Below are 20,299 nucleotides of genomic sequence, written 5' to 3' on the forward strand. Positions count from 1 at the left end.
AAAAGAGAAATTTCTGAGAGACAAAATATCTAGAAGCAAGTTGTTTAAAAAGAAAACAGTGGGGAGGTTGTTAAGAAACTTTTTAAATTGGTAATATTCTTACAGCTAGGTCTCAGAACACTGAGAAGAATGTACAAGGGACAAGAAAATGGAATGAAGGATTCTATTATATGACAAGTTCAATGAGAAAATACGGAGCCTTGGCTGTCCTAAGTGCTAGCAAATGAGACAGGTAATTCTTGCCTTCTAGAAAGATCTTCTAATCCTCCTTCCTTGTCTTACAGATGAAGACACAACATGTTTTTTACTATTAAATACATTCACCTCCTTGAAAAGTAAGTTCCCTTCAGCCTGTTAAAGCATCCTCCCTTGGGCAGATGCAGGCCCAGTGTGAGGTGGGGAGCCCTGGACCCCTGGAGCTCCCCTGGCTCCAGCCCAGATTCCGCCACCAGCCAGTTGCATCTCCTGGGCCTGTTTCCCCAACCAGAAACCAGCCAGACTTGTACAATCTCTTGCTCAGCATCCAGCTCTAACGTTCTGCTCTACGTTGTGTAAACGGCTAGAACAAATTGGCTAGAGATGCCTTCTGAAGACAGAAGAACCCTGGGCCTTGGCCAGGAGTGCGCCTGGCCAGTAGCCCTCAGGAGGCAGTGGCATCGGGGGAGCTTCTGCCCAGAGGGCTAGGCAAGATGCAGATGCAGGAAGAGAGGCGGGGCTGGAGCAGAGCGAGCTGCCCAGGAGTGGGGAGGCAGCCAGCCTCCTGTTCCCTCTCCAGGCCCTCAGTTAGGCAGGATCACACTGTTCTAGGGCTAATTGTGTCTGAAGCGACCAGCCGTCTTTCCCCTCCCTCAGCAGCAGCAGCAGCAGCAAACAGCTTCTCCATCACCACCCCAAGACCCTGCACAGCACAGGGCACATTCCACTCTCCTCCTTACACGGGCAACAGAGTCCAGCAACCTCTGTGCCCAAGGAGGTGCTCCAAAAATCATGAATTAAACATGGGACTGAAGCCAAGCTGGTTAGGTCTCGATTCAGAAGGCACACGCTTGCTCCAACCCTTTGCAAGAGAATCTGCCGGGAGCTTGCAGATTTCTGCGCTATGCCTCCCACCTACTGAATCAGAATCGCAGAGGGTAGGACCTGGAAACAGCATTTTAAACAAGCTCCCCAGAAGGGCCTGATGTCCCCAGAGATTCAGAACCACTGGCCTCAGGCTTGCTTGTAATCTCACATTCCCACATCTACTAGGGTGTCCTAAGAGGCTGGAGGTGAGGAGGAAGTAGAAGGTGGAAAGGGGATGCTACTCCCCAAACTGATGTGACAGAGATGTGCCCGAGACCTGGGGCCAAGTCCATTTCAGAGGGGGCAGGCTGGACAAGGGCCTAGGGGCAGCAGACAGGTCCCCGGTGGGCCTCTCCTCCCACCCCGCTGCCTTTGTCAGTTTCCACATGCATAAACACACTCAGTCAAGCCCAGAATTTGCTGTATCTCCATCCACAGTGTTCCTGGACCCGACCTCAGCCACCATCCACCACGGCTCTCCCTCTCCCAACAGAGACCCCATCTGCCTGGTTACTTAAATAATCTTTATTTCTCATGCACTAGGAAAGATGGGATTGTATGAAACACCGCAATTCATAGCAAAGGCCTCGGTCCAGAACACAACACAGGGGACCAGGTGGGATCCAGGTCTGGTCAAAACTCTGGGGACCATAGTAGGGATACTGCCCTCAGGGCTGGTGGCAGATCCAGGACCCTCCAGCTGCGATGGCGTCAGACACAGCACAGGGCAGCTGCCCCCTCCCACAAAGGCACAGGAAGCTGACACCAGAGGAGCACATGGACCAGAGGAAGGACGGTGAAAGCTGCTGGGCCGTGACTTGGCAGAGGTGCTGGTCCAGCACCTCCGGGGCCCAAGCCCAGGCAGCCAGGGCTGTGACTCAGCCAATTCTACCTGCCGCAGATCCCTGGCAGTCCGTGCCCACAACACACGTGTACAGGCCACACCTGACTGCCCCTCAGCCGCATAAGCAAGACGGAGGCCCAAACTCAAGCCCCAGCCAAAGCTCAAATTTGCCCAAGCCAGGACCCCAAGGGCCAGACCCCCACAACCATCCCTGGCTCTTGTGGACACTCAGATGCCCGCAGGACAGCCAGCCTTCAGAGGATCCTGGGACAGGTCCACCAGCAGGGCAGACCTCAAACCTGGGCCATCAGGTACCACCCAAGCCAAGCCAAGGGTAAAGCAGCTCCTGGGTGGCACAGATACAGGTAGAGACATGCAGGACAGAACAAAGAATAGACACATGCAGAGACCACAACAGGGCGGGAGGGGTCTGAGGACAGAACGTGGTCAAGGTGCCAAGACGCGGGGGCACTGTTTGGGCCGGGCTCACTGAGGCCCCGGGCTCATGGTGATGCCCGCCTCCTCCGGGATAGTCTCCAGCATCTCGCTCTGCACGGCCTGCGTGATGAGCGCCAGCTCCTGGCACAGGGTCTCATGGCGGTAGCCCACACGGATGTCCGGCACATTGGTGCGGCGGATGTCATTGCCCTCAGGGCCCTCCTTGGTATAGTTGGGTCCCAGCCAGTGGCTCTTCACCTGAAGGGGCAGGACAATGCGCAGGGCTGCAGCCAGCTCTGAGGGGCCAGCTACCCTGGGACCTTCCCAAAATGCAGAGCAGGGGAGGAGAGGGGATGCCAAGGGGGTGCAGTACCTTGTGGGAGAAGCCACTCATGAGCACACTGTTGCGTGCCAGCTCGCACATGTCGCAGGAGCTGAGCTTCCACACCTGGGTGGCGATGCTGTACTCCTCCATCAGTGGCTCCTGCACAGGCCAGGTTCCCTCAGGCGGGGGGGACCGGGCCTGCCACCCGCCCCTCCCATGGACTTGCCATGAGGCATGCTGCACTCCACCAGCAGAGGGCAGCACCAGCCCCGAGACCTGCCCTGTCCGGGTGGCCTTCGTGTCCCAGGACACCCGCCCACCAGGCTGCCGCCGTGTGCTGACCTTGGTGAAGTGGAACTGCAGGGGATCGTCGGTGGACAGTGAGACCATGAGGCCACGGGACAGGTACTCAGGTAGTGGGTTCCGGTGGTAGCTGAGGAAGAGGCTGTTGTTGCTGAGCGGGGACATGGCGATGCCAATCTGGGCCAAGTAATACAGGTACTGCAGGACCGGGGCCTGGGCAGGCAACAGGGAGGGCAGGACTGTCAGGTGGCCTCCAGCCTGGGGAGGACACCTGGCTCTGGGGCTTACAGGTCACAGTGGGGGACAGGGGGCAGTCCAGGATGGGCCTGAGTTGCAGAGGGTCGGTTACAGCCAGAATCCAAGTTCGGGCCTCCGTGTGGAGGCTGGGGTCCAAGCTGGGGAGGAGGACCAGTTGCTGAAGAGGCTTGAAGGGCTGGGAGGAGGGGAGGCTGGGGTGCGGAGCCTGACCTTGCGCAGAAGCAGCCCATGCGAGATGTTCTCAGCCAGCATGAAGGCCGACACCAGATGGTGGATGGGCCCGGCCTCCCCACAGTGCGGCCTCAGCACAAACGTGTGGAAGCCCCTCTGCCTGGGGGGCGTGAAGACAGCGTCGGGTCCCAAGCCTGGCTCGCCTGGGCTCCTGAGCCCCCACCCAGTGACTTTGTGGGCCTAGGACCAGGGGGCAGGGGTAGATTCTTGGTCAGCGAGGGCTGGCCCACAGAGCCCCGAGGGCAGAGAACCCATCCAATCTAAGACTGGGGCCAAGAGGTGGGTCAGAGATCTGGTGGCCCCAGCCCAGGGCAGGCCCAGAGTAAGGCCTGCTGGCTGAGAGCTGGTAGGGCAGGCAGAGACACGGCACCAGCGGAGCCCAGGAGCAGGCACCTGCGCAGGTGGTTCAGCATGGCCATGTTGACGAAGGTGTAGTACAAGTAGTAGGCATACGGTGGGTTGTCCTCCTCCACCCAGGCCTCAGGGAGGGGGCTCTCCAGGTTAAAGATGTGGTTCTCAGGCTTGGACTCATCATCCACGCTGTCGAAGCCATCCACCTGGCACAGGACACTGGGGTCAGGTCCAGAGCCGCAGCCAGGCCTGAGGCAGTGTCCCCCCCATACCCAGCCCTGGGCCACACCCTCACATGCTCCAAGAAGAGATGCAGCTCCGGGTGGCTGGCAGGGTGGATGGTGGCCTCGAACAGTGGCAGAAAGATGTTCTCCAGCATCTCCTGGAAGTTGGCCAGCTGGCCCTTGGTACGGTACACGTCACTGCAGGCGAGACGAGTACACACAGGTATGTGCAGGTCAGGGCAGAATCACAGAAGCATTTTTGAGCCATATTGGGTGTGCCGGGCGGGACAGACCGTGAGTGGACCAGGGAGTCCCTCCAGTTCCGAGGGCTCGGCTGGGACAGGGGAGGGTCAGCCATCCCAGGAGGGCAGGAGGAGGCCCTGGCCTCCTGACCTCTGCCCCCACGTTCCCTCCCACTCCAAGGGACACTCACAAGAGGCGGGGCACCTGCACGAGCCAGCGCACGTTGGGAGAGTGTACACGGTGTATGACGGCCCAGTGCGCCAGCTTGTCCCACTCGTCCCTTGAGCGCCCGTAAATGGAGAGCCGCAGCTCCGCATTCTGGTATTTGCTCTCTTCCAGGTCCGACATCACCTCCTGGGACGTGTGAGGGAACTGTCACCCTCAGGCTTCTCACCCGTCCCTGTCTTCGTGCCCACCAGGTGTGCTCAGTCAGACCCCTTCATGCCTCTCACCCACCCTCCCCACCCACCTATGCAAGCCCCCAGCTACCCACTCAGGGAGGGCTGCCGCAGGCCGACGCTGCCCCTCCCTATACGTGGGCCCTGGCAGCCCCTCCTCCCTACCTTGATGATGTGAGCAAAGTACTTCCCAGAAACCCTGTTGTCGGTCTTGATGAAGATCTCTCGGAGGACAGACTCCCCAATAGGGTTATATTTGGCATTGAACTTGTCAAAGCGATGGAAGGTGTTCCTGTCCTGGGGGAGAAGGGCAGGCCCAAGTCACCCCTGACCCCTGGCCCGCACACTGGCCCAGCCCCTCAGCCCCTCTACCACTGGGACGGACCGCGTGCACATCGAGCGTGTCCACACTCAGGTCGTAGGCAGTGAGATTCATGCTCTCGAAGACCTCCCGCAGCGTCTGCTCGCGACCCTGCTCCATGTGCACGATCTCCTCCAGGTGCCGCTTCATCGCCCGTTTGATGAAGCGCAGCAGATGCTTCTGGTTCATGCAGGACGAGGCATGGATGTGCGTGTCCACCTGGGGGGGAACGGGGACTGCTGGGTCCACGGGAGGCCAGGACAGTCCGGAGCCTGGGCGGTGGGATGGGAGAGGACTCTTCAAACTGGATGCTGGGTGGGGACCCAGGCCCTGGAGGGGGAGGCTGGGCAGAGGTGCAGGGTCAGGCTTGGGGGTGAGGACCCACCTTGCGGATGTTGTAGAAATCTCGGTGTGGCACCTTCTTCTGGGCGGCCAGCTCCTTCATCTCATTGAGCAGCACGTGCATCTGGAACTTAGAGCTCAGGTACTGCAGCCGACGGTAACAGAATGACTTTCTGGGCAGAAGGAGAAGCAGGCAGGGGCTCAGGCCCGCAAGGAAGCACCTGGGAGGGCCTGGGTAGCAGAGCAGAGGGAGGAAGCAGGAAGGTGCAGGCCTGAGGCTGCCAAGGGGGCAGCAGATGACGGGAAAATCTAGGACTCGGTGACTGAAAGGGTGGGAGACTGGGTGACAGGTGTCTGGGGCAGGGCTGGGGCTGGAAGAATCCGGGCTGGGAGGGGAGACGAGTGTCTGGTACGGGCACAGACTCACATGGGGCCATTGATAATCAGAGCCATCAGCACGTTGACATCTGCCACAAATTCCTGCAGGTCGGGGTACGGCAGCTCCACCTCTGAGCAGCTGGCGTGTAGGGGGAGCTTGAGTGAGGAGAGCAAGCCAGGCCCTGTGGGCCCTCCCGAGCCGATGCAGCCCACCACAGCTTCCCCCCCAGAATGCCCCACGCCCCTCTTACTGCTCATCGGGTTCCCTGCGGGTGTAGACGTGAACCACGCCCTGCACCATGCGCAGACCCAAGCCCAGGTCCCCCGGCATGGTGCTCGGCTCACAGTGCTCATACGGGTGCTGCTCCAGCGCAGGGGGGTGCACTGGGGCATCTGCAGGGGTGAGAAGGGTGGAGTCAGGGCCAGGCCTCTTCCAGGCCACCCGCTGCCTGGCCCAGAAGCCCCAGCAGGACAGCTCCCGCCCCTGCCTCCACCCCCGCATGCCAAGAGGCTGGAATGAACTCGGGTGTGGGAAAAAGCAGGCAGGCTGAGGTTCCTGGGCACCAAGCTCAGGGAGCCTGGGATACCAGGGCACTTGGAGTAGGACAGGGATGGGGGATCCCACCAGCGGACACAGGGGTGTCCGGGCCCTGCTCATAGGTCCGTGTCTCCAGGGGCTTCTCGGCCAGCTGCTGCAGGTACCGGCGGGTGGTGGGGCAGAAGCTCTGCAGCGACAGGGCCATGTACTTCTCCCGGATGAAGAGTGCCCGCACCACGCTCTTGGCTGCGTCCAGCAGGTCTGTGAATGGCACCTGGAGACGGGGAATCACTCTCCTTGGTCCCAGACCCGACTCACCCTCATCTCTTCCCTGGGCCTTGACCCCAGAAACCCTCAGACCATTCTGCTCTCAGCACAGCAACTAGCTTCCAGCCAGACCCTCTGCCCCTCCAGCTTCAAGAAAGAGAAACACCCTCTCTGGCCTCTACCCCCAGCTGCCCAGACTCGGGGAGCCCACCAGGATCCAGGGGACGGGGACACTCACCCCACACTTCTCCTCCCCGGAGATGGTGACCCGCTGAAATTCCCGCTCCAGCACCACATCTCGCTCCCACAGGCCCCGGTCGCCCTGCCCGTCACGCTGCTCCTTGTAGAGCCTACAAGTGGAGGGTACGAGGGAGGGGCTGGAGACAGCAGTGGGACAGGCCCCAGCCCTGCATCCCCCGTACCCCTCTGCCCTCCTCACTGGAGGTCCGAGTCACTGTCTGTTTTCAGGAAATCTTGCTTGGCCCGAAGCAGGATGTCCGGCTCCAGCCTAGAGGTGAGAGGAGTGAGAGGTCAGGCAGCTGAGGAGGCCCTTGCTCCCAGGTGCCTGCACTGTCCTAGGTGCCGTGCATGTGGTGTCACCTGTGGTCCTCACAGGGATGTAGAACCCTATGCCGTGGGTGCTGCTCTTGCCCCACATCGGAGATGAGAAAGCACACCCAGAAGTTAAGCAACATGTCCCAGGCCACGCTGGTGGGTAGAAGACGGAACCAGAACCCAGCAGCCTGACTCCAAAGCCTATGCTTCACACCACTGCTCTGCACCGCCTCCCCAGGGGGCCCCAGAGGGAGGACTGCTTGGAAGAGAAGAGAGACGGGGCTCTGAAAGCGTCTGGATGGAGACAGAGGGATGCTGGGCAAACTGTCCTGTGTCCCTCCCCCCAACCCCACGCTTCCTGTGCCCCCCACCCCATGGCCGCCTGGCTGTGCCCCCACCCCAGGGCCGCCTGGCTGTGCCCCCCACCCCACGGCCGCCTGGCTGTGCCCCCCACCCCACGGCCGCCTGGCTGTGCCCCCCACACCAGGGCCGCCTGGCTGTGCCCCCCACCCCACGGCCGCCTGGCTGTGCCCCCACCCCACGGCCGCCTGGCTGTGCCCCCCACCCCAGGGCCGCCTGGCTGTGCCCCCACCCCACGGCCGCCTGGCTGTGCCCCCCACACCAGGGCCGCCTGGCTGTGCCCCCCACCCCACGGCCGCCTGGCTGTGCCCCCCACCCCACGGCCACCTGGCTGTGCCCCCCACCCCATGGCTTGCCCCTTGAGGTGGCCTGTCTGGCTCTGAACCTGGGGGCTTACTTGACATCCTGGCTGATCTGCCGCTCCAAGCGCTGCCGCCGCTCCTCCAGTTGCTCAATGGGGCTCTCCTCCGGGAACTCATATGGGGCGCTCCGGAGCTCACTCTCAGCCAGGGAGCGGCTGAACAGCTCCTGGTGGGAGGGAAGGAAGGGTCAGTGTGGCCTGGCCATCAGGATCTGGGGATGGGGTGAGGGCACAGGAGCTGGGGGTACCTGGTACAGGCTAGGGGATCAGGGCACAGCCAAGCGTGAAGTAAAGGGACAGGTGAGGTGGAGAAGGGGTGAGGGGAGCAAAGACTAGGCATGGCGGCAGTGATGGGGGGACACAGGGTGCGGTGCCAGGCGATACCTCGGCGATCTCCTTGCATTTGCCATCCATAGACGTGCGCAGGTCGAGCGGGAAGTGCTTGAGGCAGGGGGCAGGGCCTGGCAGGGATCGGGCAGACTGCAGCGGAGGGGCCCCCAGCCCACCCCGAGCCTCTGTGGAGACAGTGATGCAGGGTCAAAGGGTGAAGGGCAGGGCCTGGGTACACTGGAAGCCCTGGGCCCCTGCCTGCCCCAGGCCAGCCCCGGAGAGAGGCCAGTCACCCCTCAGAGGCAGAGAAGTGAGCCCGCATGTGGACCTCATCTGCAGTCTGGCACGGGGACCCCTCACCCATTCCAGGCTCATGGGTGGGGCCACGAGTCTGCCCCTAGAACAAGTGGATTCATTCACCCCAGGAATAAAAATCTGAATCCTGGACTACGGGCCACCCCATCAGGCCATGAGAGAACCTCCATGTGAGTACCTGCTACAGGCAGGCACCCATGTGTCCATGTACACACACACACACACACACACACACACACACACTCCCCACGCCCCCTCTCTCCAGGCGCTCATTAAGGCCACACCAGCGATGCCAAGTGCACAGCTTCCCGGGCAGCCAGTCCAGGATCAGACCTGCCTCTGGACCAGCAGATTCCCCTCTAAAGGGCCAGGGTCTGCGCCTGATACCCTAGACCTACAAAGCCCGGGGAAGCCACAGCTGCCACTCAGCTCTGACCTGGGGACCAGCCTTCAAAGGAAGAGGAAGAGAGGAAGTGGAGGACCTGGTTGGCAGCAGGAACCCTACCTCCTCCCTGGAGGCCTGCCCTCTCCCCCAGGACCCCAGGGCTGCCAAGATGTGGACTGGCCCCAGCCTGCCCCTCCCACTGCTGGCTGCCCCTCCAAAGGGAGCTGCCACAAACAGTCTGCGCCACTCAGAGGCCCCAGGATCTGGGCCGGAGGCCCTGGGGAAGGGAGTATCAGAAGCCAGAGTCTCTCTCCACGGAAGGAAGAATTCCTCAGCTTCCAACAGGAGGCTGGCACTAAAGGCCTTGAAGCTGATAGTCTAGAGAGGCTGCCTGAGCTCCCAGCCCACCCCAGAGGACCCTCCCTGGGCTCCCCAGCCCCACCCTCCCAGCAGGAAGCTCTCCCAGTCAGCCGTGGGGGGTACTCCCCTCCAGCACCCTCCTCTTCCCTCTCCACTGTGGCTCAGGATGGACTAGAGGCTCTACCAGGCAGCATGCCTTGAAGTCTCTGGGCCCACTTCCCAACACCCCAGAGTCCTGTCCTAAGGCTGGACAAAAAGAAGAGGGGGTACCTGCCCCAGATCCAGGACCTAGCCCCCCCTCGCCCTGGTGCCTGCCTGGGCCCTACCTGCAGTCAGGCAGCGCCGGCCAGCAGCCCTGTGCCCCTTGCCCGCCTGTTTGCTGAGTGGAGCTGCAGCCAGTCCCCCAGGACAGCTCAGGGGCCGGCACGGGCTGTACCAAGTGCAGCTGCATGCAGGGGAGACCCTGGGATGACAGCAAGCAGGGGACTGGGGAAGCTCAGGGGAGTAAAGAAATCAAGGGAAGGAGTATCAGAGTTGGGAGATAAGAGGAACCCCCAAACTGAACAGGCCCTTAACCTCTACAGTGCCAGGGCCCAGCCCAAAGTGGGGCCCCCAAGGGGGTGGAGCAGGGCAGGCCGTTATGGGCAGGGCAGGCTGGCAGGGAAGGGACAAGCCTCCTTAAAATGCAGTGCCCTAGGGGATAGTGTGTAGGGCCTGGCTAGCCAAAGAGTAGGAGGGGACGAGCAGCCCTCCTCACCTCCATACCCAACAGCCCCAGGCCAGCTTCCTCTGCCCAATGGCCTTGTTTGGCTCACCACTGCCCTCTGGGCCCCTGACTACGGGGTCTCTTGGGAGAGACAGGGCCCCTGCTGGGGAGAGGAACTGGCTGACAGCCGGGGTAGAGGCTCGGTCCAGGAAAGGACCAGTTACGGAGCTTCCCTGTTGCGCAGGGGACTGGCTCATGGCCCCCTAGACCTCCAGCCCCCGTCCAAGCCTATCGTTGGGGACAGACTGCCCAGGAGAAGAGGTTCAGAAGTGGGACTAGAATTTGGAGGACTTGAGTCTGACTCCCAATTACTGGCAAGTCTCTACCTTCCGGAGGCTTCAAGTCTGCCTATAATGGGGTGATAAGGGGTCCTGCCCTGCCTAGCCACAGCTGCTATAAGGCGCACAGAGATACGGCTCTGCAAGATAGTTCTGGAAAGTACCATCATCTGTGATTATGAACTCCTGGGACCCTCCAAACACTCCCCACGTGCAGTCCCACCCACTGGGGGCGGGGGGAGCTTCTGGGCCCAGCGTAGGCCAAGGCAATGAGCAGTGAGGGTGTGAAGAGAACAGAATTGGCAGGGTGGAAACACTGTCTCCTACTTGGAAGAGGGCAGAGCAGAAAGCGGAAGGAAGATGGGTACCAGCTCTGCCCTCAGAGTGTTAAGACAAAGCCTAAGGCCCTTGCTTCCCCCAAGAACCCTGACCCTACACGGCTCCTCCCCACTTCTAACCCCCTCCAGAGAGACTGACCACAGACCTCCAGGGCTGGTGTGTATCGGGTCAGCAGAACTGAGTCAAAGGCCCTAATCTCAACCACCTCTCCTAGCAGGGTGACCCAGGGTCTCCACAGAAATGCTGGGGTGACCAGGACAGGTTCTGGCACGCAGAGCCATCCCCCCAGCCTGCCAAGCCACCACACAGGGCTGCCAGGGTTCACTAGAGGTGACAGACAGGCAATAACCTCCACACTTCCTGAGGCCAGGTCTAGAAGACCCAGCTGCCTGCTGGTCCCTTCTCCCAGGGTCTGTGTTACAGCACCACACCCACACCCACCCACACACACACACACACACACACACACACACACACACACACACGGCGTGGGGAGGGGTGGTCAAAAACCAGAGAGGGCTACTCCCCAGCCATTCCCACCAGCTCCAAGATTCTTGCCAACCTGTCTACCCACTTGACCAGAGCCCCTCACTCACGGCCAAGGCTGCCCTGGCAGGCAGAGAGGTACCCAAGGCTTTGACCCCCAAGAATCAGACGCTCCCACCATGTGACCAACCCAAGGTATACAGATCTAGCCTCAGGGGACACACCCTCTGGAGGCACAGACCTGGGCACAGAGAACACAGACCCTCAGGCCAATACAGAACTCAGGCCAGCATCTTCAGTAGCATAAGAAAACCAGGAGGTAGGCACAGCAAAATCAGGCTACAAGTACAGACAGGTGCTCCGGGGGTGGGGGCACTGGCTTGACCTGGTCACCAAAGTGGGGGTGGTCTTCCCTTAGCCACAGGCCTGGGAGCAGCAGACGGCAGGTAGCTATCCCTCAGCAAGCACGGACCCGGGCAGCCGAGCCCTCAGGGCGATGGGCACAGCTGCACCACGCTGCAAGATCCAAACGGTGCAGAGATGCCTACAGGAGTGGGAGCCGAACCGAAGGGTGCAGGAGCACACGCAGGCCGGCAGCGGCCCCAGCCTGAGCCCCCGCACGGGCCCAGCCCAAGGACACCCCATACTTCTGAGGAAGCTCACAAGACAGATCAGGAATGAACAAACTGCAAACAATAGATACAGTTGAGCCCCTAGACCCTGGATGCCGGGCGGCAATAAGTATGCCTTAACATCAGACCTCCAGTAAGGGGGTTCAAGATCTAGGATCCTAGAAAGAGTAACTAACTGCAAGAGGACAGCCTGAGTCTGCCTGGTAAAGGCACAGACACCAGCAGTGTGGCCAGTCTGCAAACTAGTCAGTCCCACACATCCCCCACTCCATTCACACACACTCCACATGCAAACAGTCTTAGCATATCGACACGCTGACACGTGTGCAAATAACACTCTTGCTGCACCCACACCCATGCCCACTCCTCGTTACAGAGGACAGCATCCCCGACACACAACCCTGTCACCCTCCACCCCACCTCCCTCCCCACACCACCTCCCAAGCCAGCTGTTCCTGGGAAGGGGACAAGGGGCACCACTGCAGAGAAGGTGCAGGAGAAGCCCCCCTCCTGAGGGGACCAGTGGCCTGGGCGAGAGGTAGGGGCAGAGCCAGCCTGAGGCCAGGAAGCACACACTCACCTGGTACTGCAGAGGAAGCCTGCAGGCTGGCCCGCTTCTTAAAGGGATATTTGGCCTTGGATTTGCCGGGACCAGATGAATAGGATGCCATGGCTCCGGCCGCAGAGACGGCGGGGGGAGTCTGAGCCGCACCAGCTGGGCCTGGCTCTGCCACATCCAACCCCTTCCTCTGCCCCGCCCCCAGCGGGAGTGACTGATGCAGGAAGCAGAGGCCCCGCAGGCGGAAGAGGCCCTGGCCATGATTTCTGATGTTGTCTAGGCAACCTCAGGAGGGGGGGGGGCCTCCATCCCTGCCCCTTTAACCCTCCCTTCCTCTCCTCAGTCCGCCGGAGTTACACGGATGGTCATGTCACTCGTTTCCTCACTTCCCCTGGGGGGCGGGGGGAAGTGAGGAAACAAGATGGAGAAGGGCCAGCCCTAGCACTCCACGAAGCCCTCAGGAGCCCCTTGCCCCTTGCCCCTTGCCCCTTGCCAGGGCTCTGGAGCAAAAGGGTCAAAGTCCAGGCTAACTGGTCCAGCCAGCCAGGCAGAAAACAAATAGTAATAGAGAGGGATCCAGTGCAAGCACCCCCAAGCTCAGAACACTTTCCTCTCAAGGCCAGCGGATTCCATGAAAATCCAGCCCCTCTGGGGCAGAGTCCCCTTTTTTCCTCGTCGGACCCCCGGCCCCAGGGGTAGCCCAGCTCGGAGAGGATGAGGTAGAACTGAGAATCCCAGCCCAGTAGGGAGGAGCCTGTCTTGGGAAAATTCCACTGTCCACAGAAGCTACCCTCTAGGAAGGCAGGGAGGCCAGGAGTCAGGGGCTTCTCTGGGGTCTGGGAAAGAGACCCCAGCGGCTTCTGACTTTGCCTTCTGTCTTTCCACACTCAGGCTCTGCTCTCCAGGCGCTCCCCGGGAGGAGCTGTCCGCTTTCTGTAGGTATGCAGGCTGTGCCCACCCTCTTGTCACCCTGGACACTGCACTTCTCTGTCCCAGAGACCCTGCCCTCCTTCACACGCGCACACACTCACCTGAGGCCATGCTGCCCGAGCCCTGAGGGGTACCGGGATGTCTGCTCTCCCGGGTCTGCAAAGCCGGGAAGCCCGGTCGCGAGGGACGGGAGAAGGGCTGGGATCCAGACCCCGGCAAGTCGCTCCAAGGGCCCCTGCCCTGGCACTGATATGGGAGAAGTAAGACAGTCTTTCAAAATTGCTGGCTGTAGGGAGGCCGACCCCTGCCGACCTGGGCCGCTGCACTGGCCTTGTAGACCCCGGCGTCCCGACCCCCAGCTCCGCACTCCAGAGGCGGGCAGGCCACGTGCTCCCCAGAGAGCGGGACCCGGAACTCGTCTGGGCTTCTCTCCACACTTTCTGGGTATTCGGGTCGGACTCGGGTAACTGGACTGTGGTGGAGTCACGCAACAGGTGCAACCCCACTGAAACCTCGCCAGCGCCAGCGCGCTTCTCCGCAGCCCCAGGCCCCGCCAAGTCCGTGGCCCCGCCCCTGCTCGGGCCCTCCCCCGCCAAGCCGGCCCCGGCCCCGCCCCCGCCATTTTTCCTCTTCCCGGCGCCACGTGGGCAGCCGCCGCTCGGCATCCGCCCCGCAGCGTCTTGGGCAAGGACTGTGCGTCAGCTTCCTCACCAGTAAAGCGAGATGGGGTAATCGCAGTACCTCACTCAAAGGGGTTATTGTGAGGATGAAACGTTAGGCACCTTTGCATGATACCTGGCACAAAGCCAGTGCCCAATAAAAGATAGCTATTATTATTGTGCCAAGGTTCTCTTTTAGCAGAAGTCCTTCCCGGCAGGCGTAGCTAGGCAGGGTGTGTCCTGCAATTCTGACTCCCCTTCCCACATTTATTTCTGTATTTGTTGGTCAAGAGCTTAGGCTCTGTAGCCAGTGTGGCTCAATTCCAGGCTTCACCTACTTCCTGACTGCCACTGGGAATGTTAACTTCTCTGTGCTTCTATTTCCTCTATAAAATGAGTGTAAGAGACCCCACTTTATATGGTAGTTGTTAGGATAAATGAACTAATATAAGTTAAGTGCCTGGCTTGTAGTTACTACTCAGTTAATGTTCAGTAATATCATTGCTGTGCTTTGGCCTTGGTCCCCTGTTGACACTCTCAGAGGTTGATTCACCTTGCAGTCTATAAAGAAGGGGTGCTGGGCTATTTTGGGGACTGCAGATACCCCACACAACCAGAACCCCCACTCCCAAGTGGCAGAGAATCCTACTTAAAGGAAACCTGTGGGAGAAAGGCCCTATAACGTCACTGCACATAATTAAACGTATTAGAAGCTATTAGTCTATTCCTGTGTCTCTACCTTGCGGGAGCCCTTTGCCCCCACACCCAGTTGTACTAATGCTCCTCCCAATTCTCACCACCTCAACCAAATTCCTTCCCGAACTCTGCTTCCTCCCCTCCTCCCCAGACTGGATTGTGGACCCTGAATCCTATTCCCTACCGGCACCTGGTGTTGCCTCCATTGATCCCTGCCTACTTACTGCTCTTCACCCTGGACAAACTCAAAAAACCACGGCCTCCGTAAACGTGGGGGGGGGGGGCGGGAAACTTCACCTCACAAAGAATCAATAAAACTAAAAAGAGAACAAGGAGATAACATGTTCACCCATCAAATTAGCAAAGATTAAAGGAAAAAAAATCCTAAAGCAGGCAAGGGGGTAGTGAGATGGGACACACACATATCCTACTGGTGGTCGTAAAAAACATTGATATAATCTTTCTGAAAGCCATTTGGCAACGTCTACTCAAGAGTCTTAAAAAGGTTCGTATTATCTGATCCAGTAATTCCACTTCCAGGAAATTGTTCTTCTAAAAAGCGCTGCAAGAAAAATATGCACAAAATTGTTCATAACTGCAATGTTTATCACATAGAAAGGTTGGAAACTTAAAGGTCCAACAATAGGAAAATGTTTAAATTATGTCATATGCATACAATGAAATACAACCATTAAAAATTGTTCTTGAAGAATCTCTTAATAAGGTGAAAATGTTTACAATGTAAAGTTAGGTGAAAAAAATGGATGCACAAATCTGTACATACAGTATGACCCTAATTATGTGACATATATGCATAGAAAACAAACACATCAAAAAGTGTAACAAATGATTATCGGTGAGTGGTGGAATTATGGCTTATATTTATTTTCCTCTTTATACTTATTTGCATTTTAAAAACTGTCTACAATGCATATCCATGATTTTTATAATCAAGGAAATGGAAAGCAACAAAAGTCTATAAAAATCTGTAATAGCCTCCACATCCCACCTAGTTAAGACTCTCCTATGTCTTAACCCCGGACTAAATTAGTCTTGGGGCCTTTAGGAATTTTGAGGCTGTTGGGCTCTCAACATTGAATAATAAAATAAATCTCAAAATTAAAAATCAAGTCCCAGGTAACCATGTAGAAGGTCATCTATATTCTGATACAATACAAAATTTGACATAACTTTAAAGGGTGGTATCTTGCATTGGGCCAGGTCTTTTTAGGATTCCCCCTTAATCCAGACCTACCTACCTGTTTACCTACCTAACCAGCCCATAGGTGGCAATTCCTGCCCTCCACCCTACCTAGGAAAACCAGTTCACTAGTCCCTTCATGCTCCTCCCTCGTCCCATCTACAACACACCCTTCACCCTGTAACCCTCCCCTATTTCTAGACTTTCAGTATGCTGTCCCTGCTAGGAAGTCTGCCCTGATTACAGCTAGGCCGCTATCTCCCCACCTGTACAACATCAGCAAGAATCTTAGTGGGGTTTCATTGTCTATGCAGAACAGTTTGGGAAATGAAGGAGTGAGTCATCCTCTCCGACCTCCAGCTGTTTTCATATTGGGAACTTAATGTTGTCTTTGAGCCTCTGGGATCTTCCCTAGCTTGAAACCAGCTTCATCATTGCCTAGCCTGTACCCCAGATGGTTCCTGGAATGGCCCTCCCTGAACCTTAGGCCCCCAATGACAATGCACTCCTTAATTCTCTGAAGAACTGCTTCTCTTAGCTTCTCGCCTGATGCTCACCTGTGATGTCAGCCTCCTACCAAGGTCAAACCACTTTCAGCAGATATTAGACTTGGGAGAGAATACCTGCAGCCTCAAAAAGATCATTGGCCATGAGTTTCCTAAACCAAACATTATGCCTAGATCCTTCTAGAATCAAGCTGTTCAGCTCTTTTTCTCAGCTTCTCCCAGGAGCCAGTCCCCCACCCCAGTCACCCCGCATTGTTTATAGCACCATGCAGCTGTATCCAACCATACTTGCTTATAAGTCTTAAATGGGTTTTAGCCAAACCCTTTGTCATTCAAGGCCCTTCACTGGCTAGCCCCAATTTTCCTTTCCTGTTCTCGTCTCCCAGCCCTCCCCTCCATGCACTTTCCACACTTTTACTCCAGTCCAGTCATATCTAACTTCCCAGTCTTCTCTGAGCACACTTTGTACCTCATGCCTCCATGCTTTTTCTCATGCTCTTTCCTCTCCTCCAAATGTCTCCTCCTATTGTTGTTCTGCTTCTCTTTTGAAAGTCTGCTCATTTTGCAATTTTTCTCTCCCTTCTTCTACTAGAGAATTTATCAACTTGACAGTGAGATGTGTAATTGTCTTTTCTACCAGGGGTAGAGGCTAGGTTTTAAACAGCTCTGAATTCTCCAGCACTAGCACAGTGCTCCTTTAACTAAATTGTTTCTCTGTGCATTTACACCAAATCTTCCTTTGGACTGGAAGGCCCTGAAGGGAGTTCCTCTTTCTTCATGCCCACCCCCCAACTCCAGCTGGGACAAGGCTTTACACACAATCCCTACCACTGGGTATAAGACAGATCCTAAGACTTCCCCTTAACTCAGGAAGCAGGATTAAATTAGTTGGAAAACAGTGATTTTTTTTCTTTCATTCAAAATATTGTAACTATTCAAACAACAAAGTCTAAACAGAGGAAGCTTTCCCCAGGTTGAGACTCCAGATTACACAGCTTCAAGGCACCAACGCACACTCTTCCTCTGAACAGCTTCCTCTGTTGCTAAAGAAGCTAAAAAATTTTGCAGGGTTATACGGGCTGTGGACTAGGACGCATGAGCTCTAGCTGATTCTGATACTAACTTGTTTAGTAACATGTGGATAGCCTTTCTGTGCTTCAATTCCCTCACCTCTAAAATGAGAGGGAATAGCACCTACTCTACCAGGACACTGAACCCAAATGGGATAATAAAGGAGAAGAGCCACAGGAAAGGCACAGGAGCTTAAGACAGGAGGCAGGAGGCATCAGGATGGTCCATGCATAGTAGCGGGCAGGTCTGTGCAATTAGAGGGCAGGTGAGGGCCAGGAGTTCCCATAGTCAGCTTAGTAGTGGGAATTGGGAGCCCAGCAAGCTAGGAAACAAGGAGAAGCAGCACAGAAGTTTGCTGAGGTGGTAGGTAAAAAAGGAACAAGCTCAAACATTTTTCCCACTTGTGAAACAAGTCAGTGGCTCCTTTAACAATGCAAGTGCTGCTGTTACTGAGCTCATGCATTTGCCCGTCTTTTTTTGCCCAACGTTCTTTCTCAGGCTGCTTTTGTGGGGTAGTGGAAAGAAAGATTGCCTGGCTTGTTTACTAAGCTATATGACCTTGAATAAAAGTTACTTAACCCTCAAGTCTCAGTTATCTGGTCTGTAATTTGGGGACAAGAGCACTTACCTTGAAGTCAGTGTGAGAATTAACTGAGATGAGCCACGTAAACTGTCTAGCACAGCTCCTGGCAGTTCCTTGCTCTGAACAGTGCAGGCTGCAGCGCAGCTCTGGCCTAGGTATAAGTTACCAATATTGTGGGTAGGTTAGGCAGGGCTGGTGAGGTATCATTACTGAAACTTTATAGCCAAGATTCCAAGACAGTCACAATTTCAAAGACTCTCCTGTTTTCCCTTAAGTCAATAAGCACCTGCCAATTTTTGATTGGGAAAAGATGATCACCATGGAAGGCACCTTGGCGGCTGCCTGCTTCTCCATCAGCCCTGAGAGTCTGGGCTCCAGGCCCAGGGCTTCTCAGCCAGATACCCAGATATGCAGGCGAGAGGCAGTGGGTAGGAGGAAGGTGATCAGGGATAGCTCAGGGTACCTGGTAGATGGGAGACCTAGGTTCTACCTCCCACTTTCTCAGTCTACCTGGCCACTGCTGCGCAATTCCACTCTAAAAGGAAAGAGCAAGTTAAATACTTGGAGCTCAGTGTTTCTCTGCATTGGCTGCGCATTAGAATCACCTGGGAGATTTTAAACTCTTCATGCCTGGACTGCACTCCAGACCAGTTAAATCAGTATTTTTTTTAAGTTCTCTGGGTAAATTCCAATATACACCAGAAGCTGAGAACCACTAGTCTAGATCAGGGTTTTTCAAACTGTATTAGTTTAGAATATAGTTTCTCAGGCTCTAGAATTGGCACTACTACAGGAACTTATTGATTCTAAAACACACTCTTTCAAAAACACACAAATATTAACCTCTTTGAAATCAGAATGATCTTCCATTCAGTGCCATCTAAAGTTTGATGAAATATAGAAACAAGCAACCCAGGTAATTCTTATGATTTGGCCAGTCTGAGGAAAAAACAGTTCTCTAGTACTCCCTAGGGCAGAGCTTTCCAATCTTTAGTATCCTTAGAGTCACCTGTGATCCTGTTAAAATGCAAGTTCCGAATCAGAAGGTCTGTGTTAAGGCCTAAGATTCTGCACTTATAAGAAGCTCCCAGGTGATCTGTGCTGGGCCTTTCACCACATTTTCGGTAGCAACATTCTAAAGTATGTCCCTCTGAGGAGCTTCCACAGCAACTCATTTAAGTAAACTGAAATAATTGGCATAGACAAGTATGACCAATGGAGAGAGTCTTTGATATGTCTGTGAGGCAGTTTGTAGGCTGCACACTCATTTCTCCCTGGGAAGGGGCAGCTGCGACGAGAGCCAGAGGAAGGGCTGCCCTGACCTTTGAGGAGCCAGAGGCTAGAGTCTAATTTCCCAAGGAAGCACTGTTATGTGAGGCAGCACAAACCCTCTACACTGAATACCAGCAAAGTTCACTTGCCAAGTGAAGTTAGGTCCCAGGTGGCTTTAGTGGGTAAGCAGCCCCGTTCTCTCTACCACATACCCTTTTTCCTTCTTTCCCTCATTCATCAAAACTTCATTGAGGATCCACTAATAAACCACAAGGTCTGAAGGATTCAAAGATGAATCAGATTTGGTACCTGACCTTCGGGGGGAGGAATGCAGTCTGGAGGAAACCCATCTGTAAAACAGACAATAATGAAGTGATTAAGTGCTAATAACAGGAGTATGTATAAAGAGATGAGCCAACATAAAGGAACAACGCTAATAGCTTCCTGGTGCAGCAGCCACTGGAGGAGCTGGAGGAAACATTTCTAATCTTTCCAAAAAGGGGTAAACCCCAAACAAAGATTCCTTGCCAGGACCGGCCTGCTATGATGGAAGAGTGTGCGTTGGTGCCTTGAAGCTGTGTAATCTGGAGTCTCAACGTGGGGAAAGCTTCCTCTGTTTGTGTCTCTAATCTCTAGCTCTAAGATGCAAGTGAATCTAAGAAGGAAGAGACTTTTAGGGGATCAGCCCCTCAAAAGGATGGGGCAACCATTATCTTATTCCAGAGAGTTCCAGCATCTGCATCCTATCCTCCTGTGTCAGAATCCAGCACATCATTTCCCTAGGTCTTTGCCCTTTGTCATATTGAGCTCTTAATTGGCTCAACCCATCACATTGCTAGATATAAAGGCTACAATCCCTAGACTAAGTAGGTCTCTGGCTGGGGTACGTAGCCTCAGGCAAGACAGGCAGGGTACAAGAATATAGAGCCCACTCCCTCACCCAGCTCCCTACAGACTGGCTTTTTAGGAGGACTAAGAAACTGATACGTGATCCCAATTTACTTTTTCCTTATCTTCCATCTCTCAGATAGGAAACCCTAGAGGACAAGCTTAAGGGCCAGAGGAAGCCACCAAGGAGGAGACGGCAGAAAG

The 20,299-nt window shown here is 56.0% G+C and overlaps 1 protein-coding gene across 2 annotated transcripts; it reads right to left on the reverse strand.

Moving 5' to 3' along the window:
- Positions 1-1,581: 1,581 nt before the first annotated feature.
- On the reverse strand, positions 1,582-13,710 carry AMPD2 (adenosine monophosphate deaminase 2). Of its 2 annotated transcripts, none has more exons than XM_082832395.1 (18): positions 13,321-13,710; positions 8,224-8,354; positions 7,876-8,006; positions 7,003-7,071; positions 6,802-6,913; positions 6,384-6,570; positions 6,010-6,151; positions 5,808-5,897; positions 5,424-5,553; positions 5,063-5,257; positions 4,843-4,974; positions 4,470-4,633; positions 4,108-4,234; positions 3,855-4,018; positions 3,441-3,561; positions 3,012-3,185; positions 2,718-2,828; positions 1,582-2,602 (listed from the first exon to the last, which is right to left on the reverse strand). In XM_082832395.1, exons 1-18 carry the CDS (start codon positions 13,328-13,330, stop codon positions 2,393-2,395), a joined length of 2,400 nt encoding a protein of 799 aa, XP_082688521.1. In that variant the 5' UTR covers positions 13,331-13,710; the 3' UTR covers positions 1,582-2,392. The 2 variants fall into 2 exon arrangements, with proteins under 2 accessions (XP_082688521.1, XP_082688522.1); XM_082832396.1 differs by lacking the exon at positions 13,321-13,710 and adding an exon at positions 12,311-12,416.
- Positions 13,711-20,299: the final 6,589 nt, after the last annotated feature.

This window comes from Leucopleurus acutus (genome assembly GCF_964270905.1).
Source record: "Leucopleurus acutus genome assembly, chromosome: 2".
Classification (NCBI taxonomy): Eukaryota; Metazoa; Chordata; class Mammalia; order Artiodactyla; family Delphinidae; genus Leucopleurus; species Leucopleurus acutus.